Source organism: Apus apus, chromosome 8 (assembly GCF_020740795.1).
Source record: "Apus apus isolate bApuApu2 chromosome 8, bApuApu2.pri.cur, whole genome shotgun sequence".
Taxonomy (NCBI): Eukaryota; Metazoa; Chordata; class Aves; order Apodiformes; family Apodidae; genus Apus; species Apus apus.
In genome coordinates, this window is record NC_067289.1 from 3,559,539 (window position 1) to 3,573,506 (window position 13,968).

Here is a 13,968-nt window from a genome sequence, read left to right on the forward strand (position 1 = left end):
CATGAAGACCTCAGACCTGCCACAAACCCACGCCAGCAAGTCCAGCAGCCCGCAGGGCTGGAGACATCCACAAGCACCTCCAGCATCACAGTGTGGCATAGGAAAGCAGCACTGGATTTCCCAATCCAGCTGAGAGCTCCTCGGATGTTCTGCTGCTTTGATTATTTGACAGACCATGTTTTTTAAATTATTCTTGTATAAATATTTACGCGGTTTTACAAGAACCATGCTTTGAGCAACAGGCCATGGCAGAGGAAGGGCCAGAGGAGAGGGGGCTGGATGCTGGCTTGCTCCATCCCTGCTCCACAGGTCAGCTGGGGGTTGTGAGTGGTGGGGGATGCCAGGCTGCACCCATGCCCAGGGCCCTGGGGCAATGCACACCGGGTGCTGACAGCCTGTCTGAATGAGGGCAGGGGGGGCTGGCTGGTGTCATCCTGCCCCTTCCCCTGCCTTTCCCTGCAGTCCCACACACACATCCAAAGCTTCATGCCTGGCCCCCTGGCCTGAGCAGCTCCAAAAAAAATGCCTCCCATGGCCACCGTAAGCTCAGAAAGCCCCTTCATTGCCCCACCACTGGGCAGCAAGAGGGAACGTGGCTGCCAGCAGAATGGAGATGACATCTCTGCTCCCAGCTCCCACTCCAACACTGCACCCCAGCCCTCACACCCCAGGCCAGGCTGAGGAGGAGGCAGTGAGTGTTGGGAACCCTTGTGAGACTTCTGGAGAGAGAAGGGGATGGTGTGGGGGGCTCTGGGTATTGCTGCAGCCCCCACATCTGCTCACAGAGACCCAGGGCCAGGACCGCAGGGACAGCAGCTGCAGAAAAGTCCTCTGCTGTGGTGGAGACCCTCCCCACTGGCCCCATCCTGCTCCCCAGGACTGTTGCTGTGGTTTTTGAGAAGGATGAGGGTGAGCTCCCCCTCCCTCCCCCACCCACAGATGGGATCCACAACCCAGCCTCGCGTTTTCCGCTGAGCTCAGCAGAAATTCACCCAGAAGGTCAGTGACCAGAGAAAGGGACGATCCATCATTAAATAAATTGTTTTCATTTCCCAGGATAAAGGGGAGGAAAAGGGGGAGGGGGGGGGACGGGGGAGGGTGTTGGACCAGGACTAAAAAAAAAACACAAAAAACAACCCAAAAAAAAAACCAAAAGAAAAAAAAAAAAGGAGCACAAGGCAGGAAAACCACCCCCCTGTGCTCCCTGCCATTAGCAGCCTTGGCTCCTTCCCTGTGCTCTAACAGGGCTTTTACAGCCAAAGCTCCTTAATGTGTTTATAATAATTATTTCTTCCCTAGTTTGGGGTTTGTTGGTTGTTTTTTTGTTTGTGTTTTGGTTTTTTTGTCAGTTGTTGTTGCCGATTTTTTTTGGTGTGTTTTGGTTGTTGTCGTTTTTTTTGGAATAAACGGCCTCTTTTTTGAGAAGTGGCTGGGGGAAGCCAAGGCTCCAGCTGAGCCCTCTGGCCGGGAGGAAGGAGCCGGGGCTGGGGGAGCGTGCGAACGAGCGCGGGTGCGTGCGGGCAAGCACGTGCACGCGGGTGCACGCAGACCCCCGTGGGGACAGCCCGCGGGGGGGGGGGGGGGGGGGGGAGAAGGGGGGACCCCTCCGGAGTGTGCAAGCACACCCAGGGCTGTGAAAACCCAGCAGCTCCCCAAACAAGCAGGCAGGGCTTTCCTCCCCGTCTCTCCCTCCGGCCGGGTGCCCCATCACACGCCTTCTCACAGCCCTGTTCTCCCACTCCTCTCTGTGCCCCCCTCTCACTCCCCCCCCCCCCTCCCAGTCCTGGGACTGGGCTTTGAAATCTGTTGAAAAAGAAAGACTTTTTGCCAAAATAAACAGCCTGTCATGTTAAATTACTCTCCCTTCCTCTCTGCCTCCCCTGCCTGCGTCCCCCCTTCCCCACCCCAGCCTTTTTGCTGGGGGCCGTGCTTCTCCAGGCAGGAGCCTCCTGGGGCACAGAGGTGCCAGCTCTGGAGCTGGTGTGGAGACATCACCTGCCTCCCACATCCCGGCCCCCCTGGCCCTCGTCAGCTCCTCCACCTGCCAGCTAAACCCCCCATGCCCTTCTGCTGACTGGGGAGGGCATCTTGCAGGGCATGGGGCTCAGCAATGGCACAGAGGGGCAAGGTGGGTGAGGGGTTCTTGGGGTTCACTGCAGGTAACTCCCCTGCTCCTGTCATGGCAAGTGCTCCCGTGTGGCCCAGGGTTCTAACTCTCTTTCACTTGCCTTTGCTCTCATTTTTCAGTTGTTTTCCCTCTCCTCTTCCTAGCAGAGTGAAAATTCATAGAACCATAAAATGCTGAGATAGAAAACGAGTGATTAGCTCGTTCAGCCTGGCCCCTCTGCCAGTGCCAGGCTGTTCCCTGCCAGCCTCCCAGTGACTTGTCCAGACTGAGCACTGCACTATCTCACTATGTCTTCCGCAGCCTAACTGACCTCCTTGCTAGGAAGCTTTCCCCAACATTTCAACACCAATGGATGTGTGACATTTGAGCCTGGGTTCCCAATCCTGGGATTGTCCAAAACACCCAGCCCTGCCCTCTGCTTGACCACGCTCCAGGTGGTGAGGAGCCTTCTGCAGGCTCACACCTACCTCCATAGCTTGTACTGCAGGCATGTGAATATGCTTCATGGGTAGAAGCTTTGGCCCTGCTCCCTCTTGGAAGACAAACAGGGCTGTCCAGAGCTCAGCAGATAGTCTTGGAGGACAGACCTCTGCCTGGAGGGCAGCTCCTCAGCCATGTGGGACTGAAGGAGGCATGGGGACAAACTGGAAACAACCCTGAAGAGATGCAGAAACCTAGTCTGGGCTATATAAAAGGGCCATAAAAAGCCTGAGCCACAGGCAGTGAGGGGAATGGCCCTGAACTCCACGACTGTCTCTCACATGGGTTCCTACTGTCACGGAGCCTTCCCCACTCCCTTACCTGCTCTGACTAAGGTTTGCAGGGAAGCCTGGGAATACTGAACTGTGCTGTCTTGCTGGGAGAGCCCTGCCTTCCACCCACGGGCTTTAATGAGGAGCTCTGGCTCAGGGCCTGTGAAGCTGGGGGTCCTGCCCTGGGATGGACCTACCGTGCACCCCCCTCTCCGGGATTTCTGGGATGTGATGGAGGACAGACGGAAGGTAAGAAAGAAAGGCTGAGCAGGAACAACAGGCAGTCTCTGCCCCGTTGTGGCCGGAGCTGTCCTAACTCCGGGCAGCCCAGGGGGCTGAGCCTGTCCCCTGGCAGCTCTGCTCCCCGGGAGGTGGAAGGCGACTCAGAGCTCGCTCTGAGCGGAGCGGCACGCCAAAAAAAACATCCCCTTCCGCTCCTCCTGGCAGCAGCGGGGCTGAGGACCCAGCCTCTGGCTCCACGGCTCGCTGCCAGCCCGCTGCCCAGCGCTTTTGGGGCCGAAAGCGCCGGTTTGCATGTACCTCCCCCCCAACCCGGAGACGATGCTCCCCCGTGGTCCAGCGCTGTCGCCATGGCAACCGCGGCCGCCACGCATTCGGGTCCTGCTGCGAGGCGGGGGGGGGGGCCCGGGCGGGGCGCCGGGATGAGCATCCCCTCTCATCCCGCGGGAACGCGGGATGGTCTGTCTCGGCCCCCTGCCCTGGGGAGGGGAACACACACACACTGTGCTCCCGGCTGCTCTCTCTGGTGCTTGCCCAGCAACGGTGCGTGTCAACGCCCAGCTGGGATTTCACCCACCCTGCGCTGGCCCCCAGCCCTGCCCTCCCTGCCCGCATGTTTTTCCGCCTTCCCGGAGCAGGGTCAGGACGGCAGCGGAGCTGCCATGGCAGCCAGCGCTTCCACTCAGCTACCCTGGGGTCAGCGCGTCCTGTGAAGTGGCAGCGGCTGGAGCATTTCCAGCAGGCTGAGGACATCCTGCTGGAGGGCGTCCACGACAGGGAGCCCCACTTCCTCGTGGACTGTGCCAGGAACCTGGAAGCCTTGGAGTTCACTCTGTGCCTTTGAGGATGCTGTCACGGTGGAGGTGACCCCCTGCGGATCAATGCTGATGCCCTGCGGGTGCTGGCGTGGTGGCCTGGGGACATCCCAGCCAGGCACCATCTGGGGCTGGGCACCTGCTATCTGGAGCGTCCTCTCCGGGGACCGACGTGGAGGACTGGATCAACAGTGCGATGGAGCAGGGAAGCGGTGCAGGATGCCTGGTTTGGGCAAAGTCCTCTAAGCACTTGAAAGAGCTCCTTGTTTTGCCCATCGTGCGCTGCCAGCGCCGCTTCCTGCTTCAGCCAGGTGCGTACACCGGGGCCGCGCTGCCCTGGCCAGGAGCTGTCACCAGCACAGCTGAAGAGCCCAGGTGATTGCTGCACAAAGGGGCTGGGGTGTGTCTCTGGGGATTTGGCCCCCCAAAAGCCTGCACAAGCAAGTGAGCACCCTGCCGTGTGCTGGGACAGGCTTTGCCCTCAGCTAAGAAAGGGGAGATGCAATTTACTCCCTGTCATCCCATGGCAGCAGAGTCATCCTCAGGTACCTTCCTCCTTGCTGAGTGGCAGCTCCATGCAAGGTTCATCCATCCCTGCCTTTAGCCCCTAGGGAGAATTTGCTTGGGGACTTGGCATGCTTGGCTCACCCTAACCATGTTCTGCCCATCTATTCTGGCCTCTGAGTGCCCCCTACCTCTCAGAGGAGTCTGTTTGGGGGGTGGAGATGGAAGCACATCAGAGCTGGACCTGGACATTGGGGAACTGTGCACACATAGGCCCCAGTTGGAACCTTCCTCCCCAGGAAAGACAGGATGGGGAAGGGACACTGGGAATGCCCGTGGGGGTCCCATCAGCTTCTTCATGTATTTTCATCTCCAAAGGTGCTTCTTGAAGTAAATCTTGGCTCTGATGGAAAGCTGATGTGAGAGGACCAGAGGGTCTGCAAGTCTCTTCATGCAGCCTCAGCAAGCCCCCCATTCCCTCCTTCCTCCACGGCCAAGACAGAGCCCTTCATCCTCCTCTACCCCCTCAACCTGAGACCCTTGCTGGCCCATTTTTCTTGGACCACATTGTTTTTCTTGGCACTGTTCAGCCACCCAGCAGCATGACTCTGTTCAGCTGCTCACGGCTTCCTGCTGTGCCCACATCTGCTGGCCTGGCCCTGAGCCCCGCTGGAGCGATGCTCCTTCCCGAAAACCACCCCAGTGGGATTTGGAGAATGGCTTTCACCAGGGAACCGCAGCCAAACCACAGCGTTGGAAAGGCATGAGTTGAGCAGGAGGGGACACACAAACGTGGGGGCACATGGAGCCTGGACCTTCCTCAGAGCTGACACAGGGGCTCTTTGGGGAGTGAAGCGAAGGTTCAAAACTTAAGGGGTGGTGGGGCTTCAGCTGTGCCTGCAGCACCCAAAGCAGCAGCTCTGAGAGCCTGTGCAGTCATAGGCTGCTGAGGACATGATGTCCATGTCGAGGACTTAGCCCCACAGGTGGTTGCACAGTGACCTGCTGGGTGTGAAGGCACAGGCTTTGAGGGAAGTGTCCAATCCCGACAGCCTCTGTCTCTCCCTGCAGATGGTGCTGCTGTGGACAACAGAGTTCTTGCCCTCTCCAGAGGACTGGCAGCATTTTGAGGGCTCTGTCTACAAGCTCTTGGAGATCCTCCTCCACTGTCTGGCTACTCAACACCTGCCCCACTTCCTGCACCTAGAGAAGAACCTCTTTCAAGGAGAGGTCCTGTCCCCCTCACCTCCCCTTACCATAAGGTGCAGAGCTTCACTTGGGACCCCTTGACGCTTCCTCCACTTCCATTTTGGCCTCTCTGTGTGCATCAACAGCTGGCAGGCAGACCCCTGCACCCATGCCCTCCTTCAGCTCCCTGCCAAGGATGGGTCCTACTGGGACACAGCCTACCTTGGCATCCTGCTCAGCCAGGTGACTGGGACCAGAGACCCATGGGCTGCTCTCACAAGGCAGAGAGCAGCAGCACCAGAAACCTCTTGGGCTAAGCAGCTTAGAATGTGATGGAATTTGCCCCACAGAGCCATCCAGCTCCTGGTAGCTGCTGGCATGTGCTGCCCAACCCTGCTGTGGAGACTGTGGGCTCAAGCAGAGCAGGGAGCCCTTTTCTCCCCCTGACTCTGCTTAGTTCCAGGTGTACCTGAGCCAGGATGGTGCTCACTGCTCAACAACGTCCGGGCTCCACTCTAAGATCCAGCAAGAAGTCCAGTTCCCAGCAGAACTGAGTAGGACCCTGCTGCCACCATGTCCATCTATGTCAAAACTCAGGGGGGGTGCAAGGTGAGCTGTGGGGCCAGGGAGCAGCACGCTGCCAAAGCACTTTATTGAGGAAGGATGGTACTGGTGCTGCAGCTGGGACTGCATGTGTGGACTCTCAGCTCCCCTGGGGGAGCTGAGTCCTGGGGTGGGTGGGTGTTGAATCCCAGGGTACCTAATCTGGGGTGGGTGGCTGGCATCCTGTGTTGCTGGACTCTGGTGCAAGGGCAACTGAGGGTGATGGGAGGGCAAGGGACCTGTGGTTGGATCCTGTATCCAGCCCCTGTGCCAGCTTGCAGTGGGGCTGCTGCGCTGTGGGGCCAGGGGAAGGGGAGGAGCTGGGGGAGGAGACCACCAGGACGAGGATCGACCCTGCGTGGGGCACTGGGAGAAGGGGTTTTGAGCCACCTCCTGCCTTTGCCGAGCGGCAGCCCTCACCTCCACATCCCCTGCTCTTCCAGCTTCTCCTTCTCTCCCTGGCTTGGGTGTTGCAGCGTCTCCGGACCGCACCCCAGAGAGGCAGCAGTGCCCCTCTTCCCGCCGTCTTGCCGGCACGCAGGGAAGTCCCGCACCGCCTCGTCCGGCCCCCTCGCCGCAGGGGGTCACATCCTGCTGCGGCGGCAGCGCCCGAGGGCGTCCCGCAGGGCACCCAGCACACGCTCCACGTTGCTCCTGGTCGAGTTGCAGCCCATGAGGCCGATGCGCAGGACCTGGGAGGAGAAGGGCCAGCATCTCCCTCTAGCACCCACCTTTGCCGCCGTGCCCGGGTGCTGTCTCCCTGCCAGCAGCGCTGCTGGCTGCAGGGCACCGGCTCCCGCGTGGAGCAGAGGGCAGGCGAGGAGGGGCCGTGTCTGAAGGCATCTCACCCTGCTAATGATGTGCACGGTTGTGCAATGGTGGGCAGCAATTGCGGGTGGGTGGGAACCACCGTGCACTGCTGCAGGGGGTGAGATGCACCCCGCTGTGTGTGTGGCTGTCTGCAGCCCCAGAGCACCAGTTAGTGTGGGCAGTGGGAGGGGAGGACACTGCCCACCTTGCCCGCTGTGGGGCCCAGGCCCCCAGCAATCTCGATGGCACAGGTGTCCATGAGAAAGGCTGTGATCTCCTTCCAGTCGTAGCCCTCAGGCACCTTGACAGTGGTAATGGTGGGAAGTCTGGCCTTCTGTGGAAGAGAGAGATGGGATTAAACCTGCAGCTCCTGGCTGTGGCCCTGTTCCCCTGGGAGCCCAGCAGCCTGCCATGAGAGAGCATTGCTGGCGGGGCGGGGGGAAGTTTTTTTGCCAGCATCAAAAGCTGTCCAGGCAAATCTCCAGCTGCACCATGGGTGGTGGGCTTGCCCTGCACCCACCTCCTCCTTCACAAAGAGCTCAAGGCCCAGGTCACGCAGCCCCTGGCACAGCTGGGCACAGTGTTCTTGGTGGCGCTCCCATGACCTCTCCAGACCCTGTGGGCAGAGAGGATGGAGAAGGTCCTGGCCCCCACCGGTCACCCAAACCCCACCAGCACTGCTGCTGCCCCCTGCCTGCCTGGCATGGCTCACCATCTCGGCCAGCATGGACAAGCCTTCCCGCAGGCTGAAGAGGCTGTTGATTGGTGCTGTGTGATGGTACCTGCAAAACCCAAGGGGCATCCAGGTGAGTTCCAGCCTTGCCTGCAGCAGAGCAGTGCTCCAGCTGGCTGGGGTAGGAACTGCAGTGCAGCGTCCTCCCTCCTCTTCACCCAGCACAGAAGGGATGGAAATACCCCTGGGCCCCTTTGTGGTCAGGGTGATGGCGAGGGAGGGCTCGAGTTCTGCAGGGGATACAGCCCCCAAGCTGGGGTGAAGTCTGTGGTTGAGATGGCTGTGGCCACCCATCCCAGGACAGCCTGTCCTCACCTTCGTGGCTCCCCGTCACAGCCCCAGTAGTTTGCTAGCCAGGCCATGTCCAGGTAGAAGGATTGGGGCTTCGTCTTCCTCCTCAGCATCTTCTCCCTGGTGAAGCAGAGTGCTAGGGAGGAGCTGGACCTTAACCCCCTGGGCTGGGTTGGTTTGGAGCAGTTTTGGTAACAGGAGAGAGGCCTCAGGGATTGCTCCTGTTAGAAGCTTCCAGAAGGTCCCCTGGCTCCAGAAATTCAGCCCCACCTCTGGCTAAGGTGGAGCCCATCAGAGACAATGGATGCACCTCTGCAATGAATATCTTCCAGAAGGGGAAATCAACTGATATAAGACCTCAGGGCAGAGAAGAGGTGGGTGTGAGGGCAATGCCTGAGCAGGGATACCAGGGTTGGTGAGGCAGGAGGGGAGGAGGTACCCCACGTTGGAGCAGGGAAAAAATGTGAGGAATCCTTCTCCTGGAGGAGGAAGTGGTGGCAAAAAACAGTGTGTGATGGACTGTAAACCCCACTCCCTGTCCCCTTGAGCCCTGGGGAGGAGGAAGTGGAGAAGTCAGGAATAAAGTAATATGGGCCTGGGAAGAAGGGAGGGGTGGGGTGAGGGATTTAAGCTGTTTTGTTTTTTTGTTTTGGCCCTCCCCCAAAGCAAGTGCAACTGGAACTGCAGCAGAGCTGCTGCTGGGTGTGCTTTCCAGAGCAGGGCTGGAGCCATGACTGGCAGAGCAGAGTGGGGATGGCCTCCCCCAGCCCCATCACCTGTCCCCTCAGTGGGAGGGGCTGCCCTTACCTGGCTCGCTGGCTGAAGGAGATGGGAGCACTGCCAGGGGGCACGTTGAGGACCTTCTGAGACCCTGTGTACAGGATGTCAATCTCTGCCCAAGAAAGGAGGCAGCTCCTTAGGACCAGGGTTCTCAGCAGGGACATGCTGAGCCCACCCAACACAGCTGCAAGTGGTCGGTGGGAAGCACAGGGTGGCACATGCTGCAGGTCCTGCTTGTGTTTGGCCTGCTTTGGGGGACACCCTGGCACTGCTGATGGTATCTTGAGAGGAACAGGCTCTCTAGCTGCAGCTGGACCAGTTTCTATTGCTGCTAGCCCAAAATGTGGGTGGCGGGGCTGATCTCACTGCCCTCACTGCCTGGCCCAGGTGTGAGACCCTCATCCCCTGGGTGCCCGTGATGGCACTGTGGCTCTTACCCTGCTGGTCCATGAAGATGGGGGCTCCCCCAAGGGATGCCACTGCGTCCACAAGCAGCAGGCAGCCATACCTGTGGGCAAACAGAGCTCAGTCCCTGGCATCTCCTCTTGCCACCCCTCTGCCTGCAGCCCTGGCATCCCTGTTCCCCCGAGGCTGTGTCTCACTGGAGCCAACTGCTTCCAGCAGTTCCAACAGAGCCAGAGCCTGGGGCAGGTAAATCCCCAAGCCCCATTCCCTGGCAGTGACCTTGGAGTGCCACCAGCCCCCAGAAGTGCCTGCTGTGCACTGACCGGTGGCACAGCTGGCCCAGCCCCTCCAGTGGCTGCAGCACCCCTGTGGAGGACTCGCCATGGGTGATGAAGAGCACCGAGGGCTTGTGCTGTGCCAGGCCCTGCGTGAAACAGAGGGGACAGTGACCACCCCTGAGGGTGGCTCATGCCCACCACCCTGCACTGTGCCAGGCACTCACCTCCTCAATGTCCCCTGGAGTGAAGTACTCACCCGGGGGCTTCAGCAGCTCATGAACATCAGCTCCTGGGAGGGATTTTGACAGAGGGAGGGTAAGGTTTGGGCATGCCTCCCGCTGGGCAGCCACCCGCTCCTCAGGGGAATTGGTCATGCATGAACCAGGAGTGTGGCCACCCTCCAGGGTCCGGCCACCCATGGATTTGCCCAGTGGAAAAGACATAAACCACCATAAGCAGAGGGACATCACCCTGGAAAAAACCTGGAGGGCTCTCCAGCTGCAGAAGCCGTGTCACTGGCCACCACTGCTGGGATGGGGACAGCAAGCCAGGGGTCACATCCCTGCATCCTGCCTGCCAGCCCAGCCCCTCGAGCCCTGCTGGTGCCATCCAGCTGCCCCCAGCATACCCAGCCTCCTGCCAATCTCGGCAGCACGTTGTCCCCAGATGCCATTGATGGCCACCAGGGCGGTGTCCCCCTGCTCCAGGAGGTTGAGGAGAGCAGCCTCCATGGCGCAGTGGCCGGTGCCGCTGATGGCCAGGGTCAGCGGGTTCCGCGTCTGGAAGGCGTACTGGATCCCTGCCTTGATCTCATCCATCACCTGTGGCAGCAGGGCACCGACTGGCACCACGGTCGCCCCCCCCTCACCCCAGCAGAGCTGTCCCAGCCCCTCCTGGGGGGTGGTAGGGAGAGGAGGGGAGGAAGGCTGGGCTGGGGCAGCTCACCTGCAGCACCTCGGGGTGCATGTGGCCCAGGAGCTGCCGGCCGCTCGCCGCCAGGATGCGGGTGGGAACGTTGCTGGGCCCTGGCCCAAGCAGCAGCCTCTCTGGCACAGCCAGGGGTCGAAGCAGCCCCTGGGGTGGAGGGACGTGGAGCAGGCTGGTCATAGTGTGCCTTGCTATCCCCAGGAGCCGAGCCCGGAGGAGAGGAGCAGTGGAGGCTGCTTGTGCAGCACCCAGCACTGCAGCACAGTGCATCCTGTGCCAGCAGTGACCAGCTTCCCTGTGGACCCTGACCCCAGGGCTCAGGGCTCCCCCACCAGCCTGGACTCTGCCCCTAGCCACCTTCTTGTCCAGTTAATGTGTGACCACCACCCTCCCTACTGCCTCAGCCCCCTCATTTTGGGGATCCCCCCTTGCTAGTGCTGCGTGGGGGGTTGCTCCCCAGACATGCCAGCCTCTAGGACTTGCAAGCACCCACACAGCCCCTGTCCCCACAGCCCCCAGGACACCGTGGATGATGGTTCCCATCACCATCCCAACAGGTGGGACTCCAGCTTCCAGATATGAAGCTCCCATGCCATGAGATTGTTGCCCTGGGACTGGCCCAGCACAGCCACCACAGTCATCATTTACAGCACAAACCTCTGTGAGACAGGTCTCCCTGGCCAAGGACCTGCCTTGCAGAAGGACACCTGGCCAAGTGACAGGTCCAGGAGTGGATCCCTGGCCAGAGGAGCAACTCAGTGAGCAAAGCTCTGGGCTGGTGATGGCGATTATAGGGTTGGTGCTGAAGGCATTGGGGGCAGGCCCGTGGGGCTGGTGTGGTGCCAGGCAGGAGCACTTGTGCCCAGGCAGGCAATGCTCATCTCTGAGAGGAGCTGGGAGCTGGTGTGGATGACACCACATGATGGAAACCACAGTTAACCTGGGGACTGCTGCCCAGTCATCATCTACTGAAGTGAGGACCAGGTCCTGAGAGGTCTCACAGCCCCTCATGCTGTGTCCCAGCCATGTGTTCCTCTGGCTGAAGGACTCTCAGCTGTCAGGATTGCTTCTGGATGCTCGCAGCATGGCCGAAACACTCAGTTTCTAAAACACTGGCAGGAGAGACCCCCTGGGACCCACGGGTGGTGGGTAGGCAGAGACCTCTCTGCTGCCCGCCCTCCAGGGAAACTCGGGGAAAGGCTGGGGCAGGGAGGGGACGTGTGTCTTCATGGTTGGCGTGGCAGGGTGAGGGAGGATGCGCTGCTGGAAACAGCTGGCGGCAAAGGCGTAATCTTCTTTCTGCCCTGGGTCCAAATTCCCCCGCGCAGATGGACAGGGAGCCAGCTGTGGTAATTGGGGGGGCTCATCGGCCCGGAGGGGTGAAGCAGCTCTGCACTGGAGCTGGATCCTGGCTGCCTGGCTGCCGGGGCCTGCGGGAAGCCCTGGAGGGGCCCGGCATTTTGCGGGGGGGGCCAGGGTACCCCGGCCGGGGGAGCCGGGGATGGGGGTGCGGTTGCCAAGCGACGGTTGCCGGGAGACGCGGAGGCTCCGCCCCTCCCCGCGCCCTTGCGGCGGTTCCGCAGCGGGGACCGGGGGGTGAGGGGGGGGGGGGGGGGGATGCGCTGACGTCACCGCTCCATCCCCGCCGGTCCATCCCCCCCCCCCCTTCCCACCCCCCCCACCCCCCCGTTCTCCCGGGCGGTGGCGACCAACCAGTGCGCGGGGCGGTGCGGGGCGGGGACCGCAAGGGCGGGGCTGCCACCACCCGCACCGGCACCGGCACCGGCACCGGCACCGCACCGCACCGCACCGCACGGCCTCATGCCGGCGCCCCCCCGCCCGCGGCTGAGCGCTGCGCCCTGCCGAGCCGGGGCACGGACACAGGTAGGGCAGGTGGCACCGTGAGCGACCCGACAGCCCCGCCGGGCCCGGCTGGGGATGCGGCAGCGCGGGCGAGGTCCGCGGGAGGGCAGGGCGGGGGGGTTGGGGGTTTCTCTGCGATGGCGGTGCGGGGAGGGCGTGGTGGGGTGGGGAGTGGGATGCGCTGTCCCGGGGGCCCGGAGGGGCGAGGGGCTCTGCGGTCGGCAGCCATTTTGCGGGGCCCCCCGGTGCGGGAGGGTGGGAGGCCGGGCGCGGGGGGGGGGGGGGGCTGCCCGCGGGTCCCCAGCGCAGCAGCCGGCGGGTGCCGCCCTGGCTTCCAGAAGGATCCCGCGGCCCGGGGGGGTGGGGGGGCTTTCCCGGGGATGGGGCGAGGCCACTGCGGCCCCGGCACTAGCCTGGAATGGGGAAGGGGAGGATGCGGTACCTGCAACCCGTGGGAGAGACCCCACGGACCGCTTTTCACCCCGGAGCTGCCCTTGCTCTCCCCTCTAGGGCAGGTGGCTCTGGGCATGAAGCTGAGCCATTTTGCGCCATCGTCATTGTGCTTCAGAGTCAACTGCGGGTTGGAGGGAGCAGTGCGTGCCCCCGCCGGGGCTTGCAGCTGGGAGGGCTGCTGGTGAAAGGCACTGGCAAAGCAGAGGTTCTCGCTTCCCCCGCAAGGATGAGCTGCTGCTGCTAGCTTTGGGCTTGGGGGCAGCTGGGCAAAGGCTGCCATGTCACTACAGGCCAGCACCGATGGCTTCTGGCTGGGGGAGAGGGTGGTCCCTGGGTGGAGGGGCCAGTGCAGAGCCTTGCACTCGGCCACCCTGGCTCCCAGGGAACAGCCCTGCACCTGCCCTATTGTCTTCTTTCTCTGCCTCTTCCTCCTCATTCCCCCTGGGGCAGTGTCCCCTCTGCTGGACTCCATAGACCCCTGTGCACTGGGGGTCTCCTCCCTGCTCAGGTTCCATGCCTCAGCTGCAGGGCTCGAACAGGAAAAGCCAATCATTTCCCCCGCCCAGTTCCCAGAGCAGCCCCTCAGCAGGTGACCTTGGTGGTATGGGGTGGAGGTAGGGGCAGCAGACACGGATGTGCAGGGCTACCATCCCTGCACACTGCTGCTGGCCTCCATTTTGTCTGGGAGGAGGCAGCTGGCACTGGCACAGGTGCTGCCACCACCCCCAACCTCCGTCTGTGTGACCAACTAGAGCTGCAGCCCCAAACTCTGGGGGCTGCTGGGACCTCCCCACCCTCTCTGTGCCCTACCAGGCTGGTAACCCGCTGGAGCTCACTGCCTTCTCTGTGTGGCTTTTCCCTTCTGTGTGTTTTAGTGTGCAGAAGAGAGGATGGAGGGAATGGGAGATGGAGTGCAAGGTGACTCGCTTTTGCAGCAGAGATGGGGAACTGGCTGGTGGTGAGCAAAACCCCTCACCTGCAGCCTGACATTTGCTAACTGCTAATTTAATCCACACTGAAGTTCTCGGGGAACTGCAAATGCTGCCTTAAAGCCATGTCCCCCCATCAGGGCAGGCTGGAGGCAAGGAGGCACAAGGCACGGTGCCTGTGATGGCAGTGTGGACTGGGGGGCTGGATTTCAGCTGGGGATGGGGGTGTCACTTGCCCCTGACCTGTGCTGCCCTCCAAGCCTCTTCCC

The 13,968-nt window shown here is 61.5% G+C and overlaps 2 protein-coding genes across 2 annotated transcripts in view; one reads left to right on the plus strand and one right to left on the minus strand.

Moving 5' to 3' along the window:
• Positions 1-6,242: 6,242 nt before the first annotated feature.
• On the minus strand, positions 6,243-10,757 carry AGXT (alanine--glyoxylate aminotransferase). Its single transcript, XM_051626338.1, has 11 exons — positions 10,473-10,757; positions 10,156-10,348; positions 9,752-9,816; positions 9,573-9,673; positions 9,282-9,352; positions 8,872-8,956; positions 8,089-8,184; positions 7,753-7,822; positions 7,561-7,656; positions 7,246-7,374; positions 6,243-6,922 (listed from the first exon to the last, which is right to left on the minus strand). Exons 1-11 carry the CDS (start codon positions 10,722-10,724, stop codon positions 6,815-6,817), a joined length of 1,266 nt encoding a protein of 421 aa, XP_051482298.1. The 5' UTR covers positions 10,725-10,757; the 3' UTR covers positions 6,243-6,814.
• A 1,493-nt stretch (positions 10,758-12,250) lies between these two features.
• Positions 12,251-13,968, plus strand: part of KIF1A (kinesin family member 1A) — a 37,375-nt gene continuing 35,657 nt past the window's right edge. The window contains exon 1 of the mRNA XM_051626202.1: positions 12,251-12,338. The gene's annotated coding sequence lies outside the window, so the exon portion shown is untranslated. The remainder of the gene's footprint in view (positions 12,339-13,968) is intronic.